The 15,496-nt window shown below is 37.9% G+C and overlaps 1 protein-coding gene across 1 annotated transcript in view; it reads left to right on the forward strand.

The window, feature by feature from the left end:
* LOC132306116 (AP-2 complex subunit alpha-1-like) overlaps nucleotides 1-15,496 on the forward strand; it is a 44,059-nt gene that overhangs the window by 14,420 nt on the left and 14,143 nt on the right. Inside the window, exons 3-12 of the mRNA XM_059803357.1 lie at nucleotides 2,274-2,399; nucleotides 3,719-3,781; nucleotides 3,857-3,954; nucleotides 4,049-4,256; nucleotides 5,637-5,708; nucleotides 5,788-5,880; nucleotides 7,440-7,541; nucleotides 7,714-7,811; nucleotides 8,373-8,454; nucleotides 8,593-8,681. Coding sequence (XP_059659340.1) covers nucleotides 2,274-2,399; nucleotides 3,719-3,781; nucleotides 3,857-3,954; nucleotides 4,049-4,256; nucleotides 5,637-5,708; nucleotides 5,788-5,880; nucleotides 7,440-7,541; nucleotides 7,714-7,811; nucleotides 8,373-8,454; nucleotides 8,593-8,681 — 1,031 coding nt within the window. The remainder of the gene's footprint in view (nucleotides 1-2,273; nucleotides 2,400-3,718; nucleotides 3,782-3,856; nucleotides 3,955-4,048; nucleotides 4,257-5,636; nucleotides 5,709-5,787; nucleotides 5,881-7,439; nucleotides 7,542-7,713; nucleotides 7,812-8,372; nucleotides 8,455-8,592; nucleotides 8,682-15,496) is intronic.

Genomic DNA, 15,496 nt, shown 5'->3' on the forward strand with positions numbered 1-15,496 from the left:
AGAAAACTGTTTGGACTTCCACAATAACTGATCTGATCCCCCAAAGATGCTAAACTTCTAAATAAAATGCAGTAACTCTTGAGATTCTGGACCGAATTTGGAGCTATTCCAGTGAGTATCAACAATGAAATTGCTTAAGAGAGCAGATTTGTGTGAACACACACTTCTTAAAACTCTATGGTGAAACACCATGGATCAAGAAATAGATTAATTGTAGTCCCATCCCCAATTCTGTATCTACAGTGCTGCAGCACAGTCTCTCTGACTTGCACAATGCTCTTCCAAATAGTGGAATAAGAATCCCTCACCACCATATGCCAGAAAGAAGACTTTTTAGCTTAACATTTCTTATGCCAGGCCACCCAAATTCTATCCTTAGAGGCAAGGAGATCCCAGGCTAGAACACATTTTGCAACCCTATCAATGTCCACTAGCCTTCTCAAGCCAAGACAACCTTTGGACCTTCCTCCTTAGGAGAATCTAGTTTCTTCCAGCAAAGATCATGGAGTTTTCTAGAAGATTCATCATGACGCCACACAAAATTATCATCCTCCTTTCAGTAATGTTAATGACGGCAGCTGGAAGAGGGTAAACAGCAGACCAGTAATGGACTAGAGGTGTGACAGCAGCCCTAACCAACTTAATCCTGCCAGCCATAGAGAGATGCAGACCAGACCATGTAGTAGTGGAAGCCACCACCTTATCAATGAGAGACTTACAGTCCACCTTCCTCAAACTCTTGTCAGAGATGGCAGGCCTAAATAGGTGAATGGGAGCTTACCAAGTCTGCAACCCAGAGTTCTGAGAATAGTCTGCTTTCTCTTGACAGACCTAGTGAAAAACACTTCTGATTTGTCCCTACTTACAGCCAAACCAGTGACCTGTTCAAAATTTTCCATAGTCCTCTTGAGGGTAAAAACTGAAGCCATATTAGCCCTCACAACAACCAGCAAATCATCTGCAAAAAATTGATGAGAAATGGGCACATCAGCTCATCTAGCAGCAGCTGACAAAACCAGAGTCCCTCGCTTAACCTCATTTTCAAACATCCCAGAGAGATACTCAGTAACCAAGGTGAAAAGCATAGGAGACAATGGGCAACCCTGTCTCAACCCTCTAGAGGGCTGAAAGAAACCACAGGGGCTACCATTCATGATTCACCAGAACAGAAAACCATACTGAGGTGATACAGTCCTTCACCCGGTTAATCCATCTGGTACCAAATCCAAAAAACTGAAGAAGCTGTAGCAGAAAAGGACATTGAACTGAATCATAGGCCTTCCTAATATCCACTTTCCAAGCTAGAGTAGGTTGAGTATGTTTAGCACCAAACCCTCTTAGGAGTTCATGAGCAAGAATGATGTTGTCTTGTATCTTCCTACCTTTAATGAAAGCATTTTGTGCATGTCCCACAATCTTGTCAAGCACTGAACCCAGTCTGTTAGCCATAAGTTTGGAGATGATTTATATTGCTTTTAAATGTATATTTTTACTATTACTCTTTTATCATTTTCTTTTGGTTTTGAATTCTTTTAGAGTTTTAAAATTTAAAAGCAATATAAATCTCTTCCACCAGTCAATTATTTATTGTAAATGTTACTTTAAGTTGTTCAACTTGTTTGCTTTTTTATTTTTTATTTATTGATCTGTAGAAATCATCCCCGTTTGAACATTATATGATGCATTACCACTAATATATATAAAAATGTATATTCATTATATACGAAACATATACCAAGGCCTGTGCCTAGTGGTACTCTTATTTGCACTGCTCATCTTCCCATGCCATACCTCTGATTTCAATGCTTGCTGAAGTTAAGCACTAAAAAGTATCTTCTTTCTGGTCAAGTTTCCTATAGGCACATAATGTTTTTGTGATTCTGGTTATCCACTGGTATCAGTTGTTGTTTATTATTTTTCTCACTTATCTCTCACTAGCTAGTGTGTTTTTTTTTATGCCTCCTTAAGAATAGTGGATGATATACGAAGCAATATATGGTAAAAGTAAAATCAGATATCTTAAAATTCTTTCTGGCTAGTATCATCATCTCTCTAGAATAAAATTTAATTACATTTTATTCTTGAATGACATACATAGTCCTTTCTATATGGCCAGGCATGTGTGCTAACTTTTTTATTTTTATTTTTTATTTTTTATTTTTATTTATTTTTTTTTCTTTCTATTTTTATGTGTTAGATTTTTCTATGTTCAGAAATAAAGGTGTGTGACTGTATTGGTTAATTAATATTTATCATGCTATAAATGGCTGCAGGTTGGGTACATAGTGACTTCGTGTTTGCTCAACGAGAATCATGATTTTTTGAGACTAGCAATTAACACTGTCCGCAACGATATAATAGGTCGCAATGAAACTTTTCAGTGCCTGGCATTGACTCTGGTATAGCTACGAAAAACCTGTTTTATTTTTAGATTTATTATTTTCTTGTTAAAATATATGCAAGTATGCTCGAGACTGAAGCCTAGTCCAATATTTTTCACGTTATTTTGGGTCCTGTGTAAACTTTGTTGTGTGCTATCTTGCATTTTTTTCTTTTTTTTTTTCATTCTTATACACAAATTTTATTTATGTTTTAAAGACATTGTTTCCTTGAATGTTAAAATAGCTGAAGCGGTAACAGGATTTTTAGCATTGATCATTTATAAACCTGACTTTTGCTATTCTTTTTTCGTCTTAACAGTTCTTTCTTCTGTTGTAATTGTAATCCTTTTATGTTAGATACATAAGTAATCATGGAAGCATTCTGTTTGTGTTTTTTTGGATGTCTGATAATCCTTTAAGTGACTTGGTATGCCTCCTGGGTGGTGAATTCTGGTTCAGTTTCTGGACCATACACTTGAAAGCGATGCTATGTTGGATCTCTGTATTGAGTTTGGTTCGACATCAAAATTGGACGGATAGATTGCCACCTGTTCCTTTGTCAAAGACGAAATGAAGTTACCATTAAAAGGATTAACCATTAATCAGAAGTCTATAAACTCACATCACCTAACATTTATTCTCTTCTAAAATATAACATTAAATTATAATTGTCAGTTTTTTTCCCCCTTTTTATCTAGGGAAAGAAGGTGTCATTAATAGTTGTCTAATAAAAGGGACAGTCCTCTATTTCTGCTGTTACCTAGTCTTTATCAATATACTTTGAGATATTATCAGATTTTAAACTTCTCCAAGGATTTCCCAGTTTTCCCTTTAGAAATCCAGGCTCCAATGGTGATTGGAGTATTTCTAGTCTTCCTTACTACTGTAAAAAGACGTGTTATTTCTGTTTGCATCAACATTTCTCCTTTTATCTTTAATAATCAGATATTTCTTAACTCTACTTATCAAAAAAAAAAATTTCTTACCTCTACACACACACACTGACGCGCACACAAAAAGTAAAAATGAAATAAAATAAAATAAAGAATTGACATGAAAGCCTGTTAAATTGTTAAGACAGGTGGAACCTTTTCTAGCTGCATGCCGATAGTGAAGTGAAATAAAATTCCCCTTAGATTGTATTCCATTTCTATTTGCTACTTTTTGGTTAAAATAACAATATAACACTTTGAATCATTTCTCCTATGCAAAATTATTGTATTTTGGAAATACTTATTAGCAATCTCTCTCTAGGGTTTGTAGATATTTGTTCACATCTTGGGTACCTACAGTTTCTAATGTTTTACATATATAAATATATATTTATCTATGTGCAGGTTGGAAATATTGGTGGGAGAGAGTTTTCTGAATCTTTAGCACCTGACGTTCAGAAGTTACTTGTAAGATGAAATATCTGTAGACTTCAGTCTGCATTAGTAAAATGCAATTGATGGTAACTGTTTCTTTTGCTTCAGATTTCCAGTAGTTGCAGACCACTTGTGAGAAAGAAGGCGGCACTTTGTCTCCTGCGCCTGTATAGGAAAAATCCCGATGTTGTTAATGTAGATGGCTGGTATGCTGGAATTTAGATTCTTCATGAAAGGAAGTTTTCCTGGGGTAACTTTCTTACGTTGCTATGATTAATTCTTCTTCGGCTCATTTTTCAGGGCAGATCGGATGGCGCAGCTGTTAGATGAACGTGATGTGGGTGTTTTGACATCTTCTATGAGCCTTCTTGTTTCTTTAGTGTCAAATAACCACGATTCATATTGGAGTTGTCTTCCAAAGTGTGTCAAAGTATTGGAAAGGCTTGCTAGGAACCAGGATGTTCCACAAGAATACACTTACTATGGTATCCCATCTCCTTGGCTTCAGGTTTGTGTACCCCTTTTTAGAAGTTTTCCCTTACATAAGGGCCAGAAGATAATCATTGTCAGACTGGCCCGTTTGGCTCTGATCTAAATCATTTGTTCAGCAAGACGAATCAAGTACAACATAACCCTAAATATATTAGTTACCTATTCAGCGTGCATTAGGGTACATGGTAATGGATTTGGAACTTGAATATTTATTCTTGGCAAATTTGGAATCCAAAAATTTCGAATCCATCCATTTAGCGGTATATTGTTTTGGATCAATATATTTATGAAGGGACTCAGAGTTAAAGAATTGTAAGCATAAAACACATTGAATGATAAAAATAAAACTGGCTTTTGAATTTAACAAGCATATCTATGTTCAATTTCAGCAAAAGATGGATAATAGATTTTAATATGTATTCATTTTAAACTTTCAGGGGAAGATAAAAGGAAACCAAGAAAAATTGTACTTCTTCTCTATGAGTTAAATAAAATTGATGAATACCCCTCGTCACAGAAGTTCTACATTAAGGAAGTAATGAAGGAATCTGACTATTGAGGGCTAAGAAATTCCAAGAACACAGAGATGTATATTTTTTGATGCTAGGGGATGGTTGAACCGAAGGGTGAAAAGGAAAGTACAAGAAGTAATACATTAGTAAGAGAATTTTTTTTAAAGAAAACAGCAAAACATGAGAATTTGGAAAAATATAAAAAATAAAGAATGAAGCTAAGAAGGTGGTGAATAAAGGTAAAGGAAATGCATTCAATAGTTTGTGAAAAATTAGGTATAAAAGAAGGTGAAAAAGAGATTTATAAGTTAGCAAAGAGGAAAGATAGGTTGACTGGAGACATGAATCAAGTTAGATGCATTAAAGGTATTGATCAAAAGATTTCATTTATCTATGATGATTTTTTTTTTTGAAAGTGAGAATGTATTAGAAAGTGTTAAAAATGGGAACGCATCCCAAGAATACACAAAGGCCAAAGGCTAGAAAAATGAAAAAAGAGGGATTAAGGACCCAAGGAGCCCAAAAGATCAACAATCTCGTCTAAAGATGTACAATATCTCCCCATCCCCCAGAAGAATTTATCTATGATGATGGATTCAAATATTAAAAAGTTAGTGATCAGAGGAGTTCTAGAATGCCCAAGCAATACAGAAAGATTATATAGTGTTGCAGAGAACCCTTCTTATAGTATTTCTCTAAATTAAATTTTCCTCATTTTTATCTTCCTTTTGGTTTTATGCAAAATGAGTGTTTGAATTTCTTCTTTTGTTGAATAGAGGGGTGTGGCCACCCTTCTTGTGTAGCTCTATGAATTGGACAGACTATCAGATTACTGATGCACTTAAAAAATTTATTTGACACTTGCCAATATTTGGACAATGCAGGTTAAGACAATGAGGGCACTTCAATATTTTCCAAGCATTGAGGATCCAAATACTAAAAGATCATTGTTTGAGGTTCTCATCTTTTCAAGGAATATATTTTATTTATCATTAAATTGTATAATTCTAATGAACTCTATTCTGGTGATTTCAGGTTTTACAACGGATACTAATGGGAACTGATGTTGTGAAAAATGTGAACAAAAACAATGCGTCACATGCTGTTCTCTTTGAAGCCCTTGCTCTTGTAAGTTTGCATCCTTAGTAATCTGCTTGGTGTCTGAAATCTGCAGTTTGACATATATTGCAAATAGATATGTTTATGGTCTTTAGATTTATAAATGCTTGTATAATGCAAATTTTAAGCTAGTTTGCATGCCTTTTAAAGTTTCCTAGTGCCTCATTGACACCAGTGAATTTTGAAATATATATATTTTTAAAATAGCGTGCATGTACACATGTAATTGTTGCACGTGTATGGCATAATAGTAATGCAAGTTGTTTGGAAAAGGTGTCATGTGTGGTCATATTCCATGTGTTTTCACCTCATCAGATTGCTTGCATCGACATTGAAGCCTCAATTTTTGATTGAAGATTGAGCAAAAGATCGCATTGACGTCTTGCTCCAAGCTCCATCAGGCACAATTTAGAAAGTCAAGTGACCTAAAAGACTATTGGATTTGAAGTGATTGACTAATATTTAAGTTGATTAAAAAAGTTCCAAAATTACCTTGAAAGTTTGGTTAAAATTGTACTGGTATCAACTAAGAAACTTGAACTCATTTGGAGTTGAACTGAAAACTAATTAATAATTAGTTTAATTATAGCTCAAAAATCTAGTCAGTTGATGTATGTGTCTTCAAAAAATCATTAAAAAACAAGCTTTTGGAATCTTGTAATAAATTTTATGTATCCAGAAACTAACCTCCATAAGCTTTCCAATGATATGTTATATGCCTAGTTTTGAGTCCGTTTGACCCCTCAGCGAAGCATCTAAAATCAGACTACGTGCTGTGATGTTTGGCAACTGCATAGAGACCTGTACTCTCTTATGATTCTTATCTATGGGTGGTCCTCCCTTGCAGGAGATCATGAGTGAGAGAGACGGGAGACCCAGAGACAGAAAATGGGGGTCTCGTATAGATCGTTAAAAAGAAGAAGATAGAGAATGGAGTGAGTTAGAAAGGGCGAGGGGAGATATATATATATATATTGATAAGTAAAATGTATAAAAAGCTCTCAAAAGGGGAGCAAAATATATGAGCATGCTTAGGGATGCGTATAAGTTGGAAATAAGTAGGGAACATATTCCCCATGTTTTGGTGATAAACAAGTCGAAACATTCTTTTTTTGTTCCTAAAAATTAGGCCTTTTGAAAACATGTTCCCAAAATTTAGAAATAGAAATAAGATTACCAAACTTATTTAAGCGACCTATTTATGTGTTTTGGCATTTTGGAAACAAGAAACAGGAAATAGAAACATTTCCAAATGACCATAAGTTTGCCAAGAAGGGGCTAGTCCAAAATAATCAATGATTGGCAATGGTTATCGCCGGTGGTGAGCGTCGCAGGCAAGATCGTCACCGAGTGCTTGAAGTGTTTGGCCGGGGAGGTTGTCGATTGACGAGGATGAAGAGAGAAGAGTAAGAGGGAGAGAGAAGCGCAAGAGAGATATAATTGGCATTAATTAATATTTTTTCCTGATTTTATGTGTGTTCTTTTGAATTATTTTCCGCTTACTGAGTTATTTGGTGGGGTGGAGCTGTTCTTTTAAGGTTTTTTGTGTTTTAATCACCTTACCACAGGTCATGCATCTTGATGCTGAAAAAGAAATGATGTCTCAGTGTGTTGCCTTGCTTGGGAAATTTATTGCTGTGCGTGAGCCAAATATTCGGTATCTTGGTTTGGTAAGTCGTTTGAATACAGTTGTCTCATCTGTTATCTCTTTGCATCTTCTTTCTTATTTCATTGATACGACCTATGTTAGAAGCATTCCAAATTGGAGTGCTAAATTTTAGAATTAGAAGGTTGATCTTTTTTCTACTTTCTGATTGCATCATATGTACTGCTCCGATGCAGGAGAACATGACTCGAATGTTGATGGTTACAGATGTTCAAGACATTATCAAAAGACACCAGGCCCAGATCATCACATCCTTGAAGGATCCTGACATCAGGTTAAACTCATGTTCTATGTATCTTCTTAAAGATGTTCTTTGCTTTAGCACTACACATATTACTTGACACATGTAAGGGAACAACTTCATTAACTTGAATCCTATACTATACCTATACACATGCCATGTCATCTGCCTGTACTTGTGAAGTAACCTGTTGGATGTGAAAAAATCATCTTGATGTGTATCTTAGATGCTGATATGGTTACTTTTTGCCTGGATCTCTTTACCTGGTTATGTATGCTGTACAATGCTGCTCCAGTGGTCTGACATGCTTGTTTCAGCAAGATTGATCCATTGACTGGTCAATTCAACTTTGTCAGTTATAAAGGATGTTTGAACTGACTGTTCCAGTCAAAGCATATTAGAACATCGTTGATTCTATTACTATATTCTTGAAACAAATTCTTCTTCCAGTCAAAGCATAAGTGATAGTCAGAGTTGCAGTTTAATATAATGCTAGCATATTTATTTTTATATCTATGGTCTGTAAAGTATGTAGTTTGAGTTGTAGTTTTGAAATTCACCTTCTCTTAGTGATAGATGTTTTTAACCTTGCAGTATCCGGAGACGTGCTCTGGATCTGCTATATGGCATGTGTGATGTATCAAATGCAAAAGACATAGTTGAAGAATTGTTGCAGGTAAAAACCCACAGGACAGAATACAGTAACTTCATTAGATTTCAGTCGGTAGTTTCTTTGGAGTCTGCAATGATAGAGTAAGAATGTTTCTTGCAAAAGAACAAGAGAAGCATGCCACTGATACTCAATTGTTTTCAGTATCTCAGTGCAGCAGACTTTGCAATGCGTGAAGAATTGTCCTTAAAGGCTGCTATTCTTGCAGAGAAGTTTGCTCCTGATCTATCATGGTAATTATGGTATTCCCATACAATAGAGCATACATATCTAATCTAGATGGAGTTTTATTATTACATTGATTATGTTGAATGCAAGATTTTCAGTTAAAACAAAGAACCATACGGTATACCATGTTAGCTGGTGTAAGATAAAGTCATTCAATCTGTACAATGTATCATTGCAGAAGTTTATTTCTGTTGTTTGCAAATGTGCTATTTGTGGGAGGAAGTGAGAGAAATGATTGACGTGTTTGAACCTGAGCATAATCTAAACTACAGCTGGTGGTTTTGATTTCTTACCTTTGATGTCAGATGAACAGTCCAATTAGCTATAGACAGCAGAAGCTTGAGGATGTGAAATTTTTGTATATTGGTATTCAAAATCTTTCTTTTTACTTTTTTTTGGGTCTAGTTCCTTAAACTTGTACACATGATGGTAGGAAAAAAATAATTCTGGTGGGATTCTATCAATTTTGTACTGTTACTAAAACTATATATTATTATTGCAAAATGAATAATATAGTACAAAAGAGAGAATGAAAGCACTAGAGGATCTTCACTCCATAAAAAGATTGGAAAGGAACAATATCGAACAAATCAAACAACCAAAAAGAGCAAAGAGTGAGACCAAGAACATCATCTAAGTCCTGTAGATTAAGGCCCAGACGTTGAATCCCCTCCAAACAAGCATCTAGAGCAGTCTGGTTAGCCGTCCTACTTTTGCCCCTCATGCCACCTATCATTTCTCTCCTTCCAAATCTTCCATAACACCAATGAAAAGAAACACCTGCAAAGTTTTGTTCTCAGCTGATTTGATGAATGTTTATCCACAAACCATTGTAAAAGTCAGCAATTGCAGCCCTGCTGACTCATCCCTTCCCACCAACAGAGCGGAGTAAACCACAACCAAACTTATCTGAACAAAAGGCATAACCAAAAGAGATGATCAATAGAACCCTCCTTGCTTAAATAATTGGGACGTACTGAAGTTTAATTTACCCCTTCTTTCTCAATTACAAAGAGAAGGTAGGCATTTTGCAGTAGTAATTTCTAGTATTGCACCAAAGGCACTCTAGGAGAAGCCAAATGGGGATCTGATGTGGGAATCTCTGAGGATAATTTGACCCATCAAAAAAGAAAAAAAAAAATCTATAATTTGTTATAAAAGTCAGCTATCCATCCTCTAATGGTTTTCTGATCTATAGAGCTCTCATCGTCCTCATTCTGCAATATAGTGATCGACTTGCGTGCTCTTCTTCACTTTTTTATTTTTTATTTTTTTATAAGTAAAATTCATAAAAGGCACTCAAAAGGGGAGCGCTCCCAAGAGAACAAAAAGCTGCCTACAGCGGCATTACTACTTTAAGCCATCCACTAAATCCTAAAGACTATTGGTAGATATACAATTTCGCCCATTAACCCAAAAGAATAAAGAAGACAGTATATTGTATTTGAGAGTCCAAATAGGAGATTCCTCCCCATCAAAGGATCTCCTATTTCTCTCGCAAGCCCCGCCAAAGACAAAGGGGAGTGGCCCTCCAAGCATCTCTAACTTGGCTCTCCACTATACACCCTTTCCAAGCCTTCAACAAATCAACCGTGGAATCAGGGAATACTCATGCTTCACCAACCTGTTGGTGAAAGAAATTAGTACATTTGTTATTGTCCTTCATCAGGGTTCTAGACCTTTGGAGCCCATAAGATTTCTTCATACTGTAAGACCATTTCAAGGTTTTCTTTAGCAGTCTGCTCCTTCTTAATCATTTGTTCATTGAATGGATTACTTTGCAGCCGAAACTGAATTTCATGCAATTTGTTTCCGTTATCATTAACCCTCTCTGTTTAGAAGCCTTTCCTCTTTTTACACAATTTTATCTCCTTTTTCAAAAATCTTAATTTCTTCATTAGTCTATGAATGGGATTAACCTGCACTGAACTTTGCCAATCCCAAGCTACAATACCTTCAACTTTGTCCATCATGCACCACACCTTTAAAAATTTGTATGGTTTAGTGCCTTCAGAACAAGGCATAGAGGAATGGACTACCACAGCAAAGTGACCAGACAATGAAGCTGCAGATATGACAAACTTAGAATTTGAAGAAGAATTGAGCCAATCTGCATTCACTAATCCTCTATTATTATTCACTCAAGTCCATCCCCATTAACAACAGAAAGATGATTAAGGCCACAGTCATCAATCACTGAGTTGAATGATCTCTAAAAAGGGGGAAAGATTACCCTTTTGAAAAGTATTCTATCAAACCTCCCAACCTACTTCGTGTCTCTTTTCCCTATGCCAAAGACTGTTATTCGAAGGTTGGATGAGATTCAGAGGAACTTTTTATGCGGTGGTATTGGAGATGAGCTCAAGTACCACTTGGTGAATTGGAGAAGGTGTGCTCCACTATTCAGGGGGGGGGGGGGGGGGGGGGGGAGGGGGAGTGGGGGGGTGTTTGATTGGGCATTTGGAGATTGGATTTGTTCAACAAGGCTCTGTTGGGCAGGTGGCCTAGGAGATTTGGGAGAGAGAGGTCCCGTCTTTCGAGGAGTGTTATTGTTTGCCGGTGTGGGGAGGGTGATGGTGGGTGGTTGTCCAGGGAAGTGAGATTTCCAACGGGCATGGGCGTTTGGAAGCTTTATCCGGAAGGGGTGGGACGAGTTGTCTAATTGTATCCAATTTAGGGTTCGGAGCGTGAGTCATGTCAGGTTTTGGGAGGACCGTTGGTGAGGGGATTTTGTCCTAGCTCGTAGATTCCCGCAGCTATTTAGGATTTCCTTGTATCCTCATGCCCTGGTTGCCGACTGTTATCGTCTCGATAACGGAAGGTTAACTTGGGATGTGTAGTTTCGTAGAGAGTTCCATGATTGGGAGCTTATGGAGGTTGCTGATTTTTTAGCCTTGCTCTACAGTCATGTGGTGGAGGGTGTGGGGATGGATGAGATGGTGTGGGTGGGTGCGCCGAGAGGGATGTTTGAGGTTAGGGCATTCTACCATAGCTTGACGGTGATCCCAGGTCCTTGGTCGAAAGCTCCTCTTTTTTCTTTTACCTAGTTAAATTAAACTAGATATAGGAAGTGAGATTGTTTATGCGAAAGAATTGTAGTAGAGTTAGAATTGATGAAGGATAAAACACTGTCTGTCATTTTGTAAATAAATAAAGGTTATAATAGGTAATACAAATTTATAAGTTAATCTCTGTTTCTTTTTTCCCTCTCTTACGCCTAATTTTTTTTTCTTTTATTTTTTTAAATTTTTGATAAGTAAGATTTTATTAAAAACGTTCAAAAGGGGAGCGAAGTCCAAAGAAACAAAAGAAAACAAAATGGCCAAAGGGCGCCTTAGACCTTCAGAGAGGCCAAGAAAACAATAATTTCCTCCATAGATCTATAATCTCTCCCTGAAACCCAACAAAAAAGAGTAGAAATAACAGAGAACTTAAGCATAGAAATAGCCTTCTTTTTTCCGTCAAAATATCTCCTATTTCTCTCAAGCCAAATATACCATCAGATACAAAGCGGCATAGCCTTCCAAGTGTCCTTAATACCAGCCCCAATAGAGACGCCTCTCCAAGCCTCAATCAACCCTCTAGAGGAATAAGGCATGGCCCAATGGACCCCAAATAATCTAAGCATGAAACCCCAACAATCTCTGGCCATGCTGCAATGTAAAAGGAGGTGATCAACAGACTCCTCATTACACAAACACATGTAACAGTGATTGACCACCACCTGATTCCTCCTCCTCAGATTATCCTGGGTTAAAATCTTACCCAGGACAGAGGTCCAAGCAAAAAAGGCGACCTAGTGGGGAGCCTTGGACCACCAAATAGACTTCCAAGGGAAGGGATCTCCATGACCAACCGAAAGGCATCTGAAAAAGGACCTAACCTCAAAATGGCCTTGCGAGTTAGGAATCCAGAACCACCAATCCGATTCCCCAAAAGAAATCACCTGGCTATACAACAGCTCCAGAAAACGAGAAACATCCTCAATTTTCCAATCCTGAAAATGCCTCTTGAACTGAACATCCCAAGACAGTCTCCCGTTATCAAGATGATAACAGTCAACAACCATGGCCTGTCGATGAGAAGCAATCCTATAAAGCCGTGGGAACTAAACATCCCAAGACAGTCTCTTACGCCTAATTTTGGACGAACTAAAAATGAGCAGTTAGGAGGGGTGCTTCCTCCCTCCCTTCCCTTCCCTCCAACCAAACAAGCCAAGACTCTCCCATCCCTCCTCTCATACATCCCTTCTCAATCCTTCCCTTCAAACAAACAGAGCATAAGGTTGATGAGAGTGTAGTCTGGAAAATGAGGTATGGTCTTTAGTGCTGTCTGGTTGGAAGGTTTGACAGAGAGGTGGGTAATTTAGAGCAGGTTGCTTAGGGATTAGGCAAAAGAGGAAGGAAAGGCGAATATTATTATATGACTTTACCACTGCATGCATGGTGTCAAGCAATGGTTGAAGATATCAATGATATGTTTTGGGGTTATAAGAATGTGGAAGTTGACAGGAGTGTGGATGCGGAGAAGGTGGTTTTCCCGGTCAAAGATGGAGGGGAAATTTCGGATTTTGGATTGGTGGAGGACGACAAGGTAAGCTATCGGTTGGCCTTGATGGAGGAACATCTACCAGAGTTGCTTACCATGGAAGCTTCCCCATTGCCAGAGATGAGAAGCGGCTGATCACGGAGGAGGAATGGTGGCATAAACGAGGTGAAGCTGCTAGGTTGGATACGGATTGGAGGAAAGAGAAACCAGAGTTGCTTAGTGACTTGAGTTTGAAAGGTAAGGGATGAAAGGGGATTCAGATGCCCGGAGCGACCTGGGGAGTGTTCGATAGGGGAAATCTCCTATTAACTTGGCCATTTCGGTTGGAGATAACAAGGAAGAAGGGGCAATTGCTCTGTGTCGGAAAAGGCATTTAGGTGAGGCTAAGGAGTGAAATGGTAGCGGTGCTAATGGCGGAGCTGAAAATGCATAGTGGGTTAGAAAGATTGTGTCACTCATGGGAAGGAACCTGCACGAGAGCTGAGGAGTCTTCCGATGGTGGCTATAGCACTTCTATGGAGTGGAGGATGGATACCTCTTTATGCTGACTGCTGAGAGGACGAAGAGGACTTCAAAAAAAAAAAAAAAAAGGCTAATCCCTTGGAGTTTGAGCAGGGTGTAGTGGTATGGGAGGATGAAAGAAGTGATGGGTTGGGCGTGTTTCAAACTCTAGCAGTGGTGGATCCCTATTGGGAGGATGATAAACATGATTGTACAGTCAGTGGAGGATAGGGAGGAGGATTGGTTGATGGATAAGATAGGGGAGATGAGCAAGAGTTTGGGATTGACCTATGAAGGGCATTTGGGACTAGCCATAGTTTTTGCGGAACTAGCCATGGAGTTGTTTCAGCTTATAGACAAGGAGTGGAAGGTGACTAGAGAGAAAAGGAAAACTCAACTTGGCGGGGTGAAAGGGAACTATGTAACTTAATCTTATATGTAACTATGATGGGGGGAATGGGGTGGAGAGGGAGGAGGGTAGAGAAGGAAGGAGCGGGGAGGGGAAAGCTATCATGTGCACATGAATCACTGGATTGTGTTTGGAATGTCTGGGGATTGAATGACCCAGGTAAGAGGAAACTGGTGAAATTGGCGTTGCGTAACTGGGGTGCCCAAGGGGTTTGTTGCTTGCAAGAGTCCAAAATGGAATCTCCTTCCGATGGGGTGGTGAGGAGTCCTTGGGGTGGGTAACTTATTGAGTGGTAGACGCTTGATGCCATCAGGTCATTGGTGCCCAACACTTGATTGATTTGCGGCTTTGTGCGAGAGCTTTCAAGGAGAGAGTTATGAATTTGTGGGAGGGCTTTAGTGTGGAGGGCAACTTGAGCTTTGTTTTTGTGAATAAGCTTAAATTATTAAAGGTTATAAAGAAGTGGAATAGGGAGTTTATAAAGAATAGATTCTTGATGGAGATTGTTGAGCTAGAATGGAAAGAGGGAGGGGTGGATTTGGATAACATATAGAAGGGTAGCTGTCATCTTAGCCCGGTAGCTGCAACGACAAATGATCTGATGCACCATTCCACAAAAGCATGGAAAGAGGAGCAGGACTAAGATTCAAATTGAGCATATCAGCAAGCCAATTCCAAACCTCCTTGGCAAAAGGGCACATGAAGAATAGATGATTAGTTATGTAATATTATGATAACAGTTGACACAAATTGAGGCAAGTTGAACACCTCTCCTTTGCAGATTACAATTCTAGAGTATTTTCATAAAGTGTGCAAAGTAAAAAAATCATATAGATATTCTGTACTGAAGACCGGAAGAACATTTGTTCTGCGGATTAATTCAATGTCACTAATGCATTGAAATCTTCTTATTTTATCCTTTGAAATATCTGAAGACTTGCTGAATAGGCTCATTCTAGTAATCTCAATACTAGCCAATGGTAGTCTGCTTATTACTTTGGTTTTCAATTAAAAAAGTTGAAGTCTCAAGTAAAAAAAGTTGATAGAAGATTCCAAATCACTTATTGCTGAGTACAGCTGTAAAGGTTTTCAACCTCAATTTTGTCTAAACATGGTGACATGGGAGAAAGCTAAATATTCGTGTAAGATTATGATAGTTAATCAAAAAGTTCGGGCTGGGTTGCACTAGCAGGTTGACACCACTGAAATTTTGACAATGTTATTAGTTATTTGGACAGTGAGTACAAAAATAATAATAATTATGCTATTTTAGTTTTTCTTTAATTTTGGGTTGAGATTTGAGGGCATTTTTATTAATCTTATGTGGTGCCTTCACTTAAACTGTTGAAGTAGATGCAATGA

This window comes from Cornus florida, unplaced genomic scaffold (assembly GCF_030987335.1).
Source record: "Cornus florida cultivar Cherokee Brave unplaced genomic scaffold, ASM3098733v1 CherokeeBrave_3.0.0_Hap2_Chr05, whole genome shotgun sequence".
Classification (NCBI taxonomy): Eukaryota; Viridiplantae; Streptophyta; class Magnoliopsida; order Cornales; family Cornaceae; genus Cornus; species Cornus florida.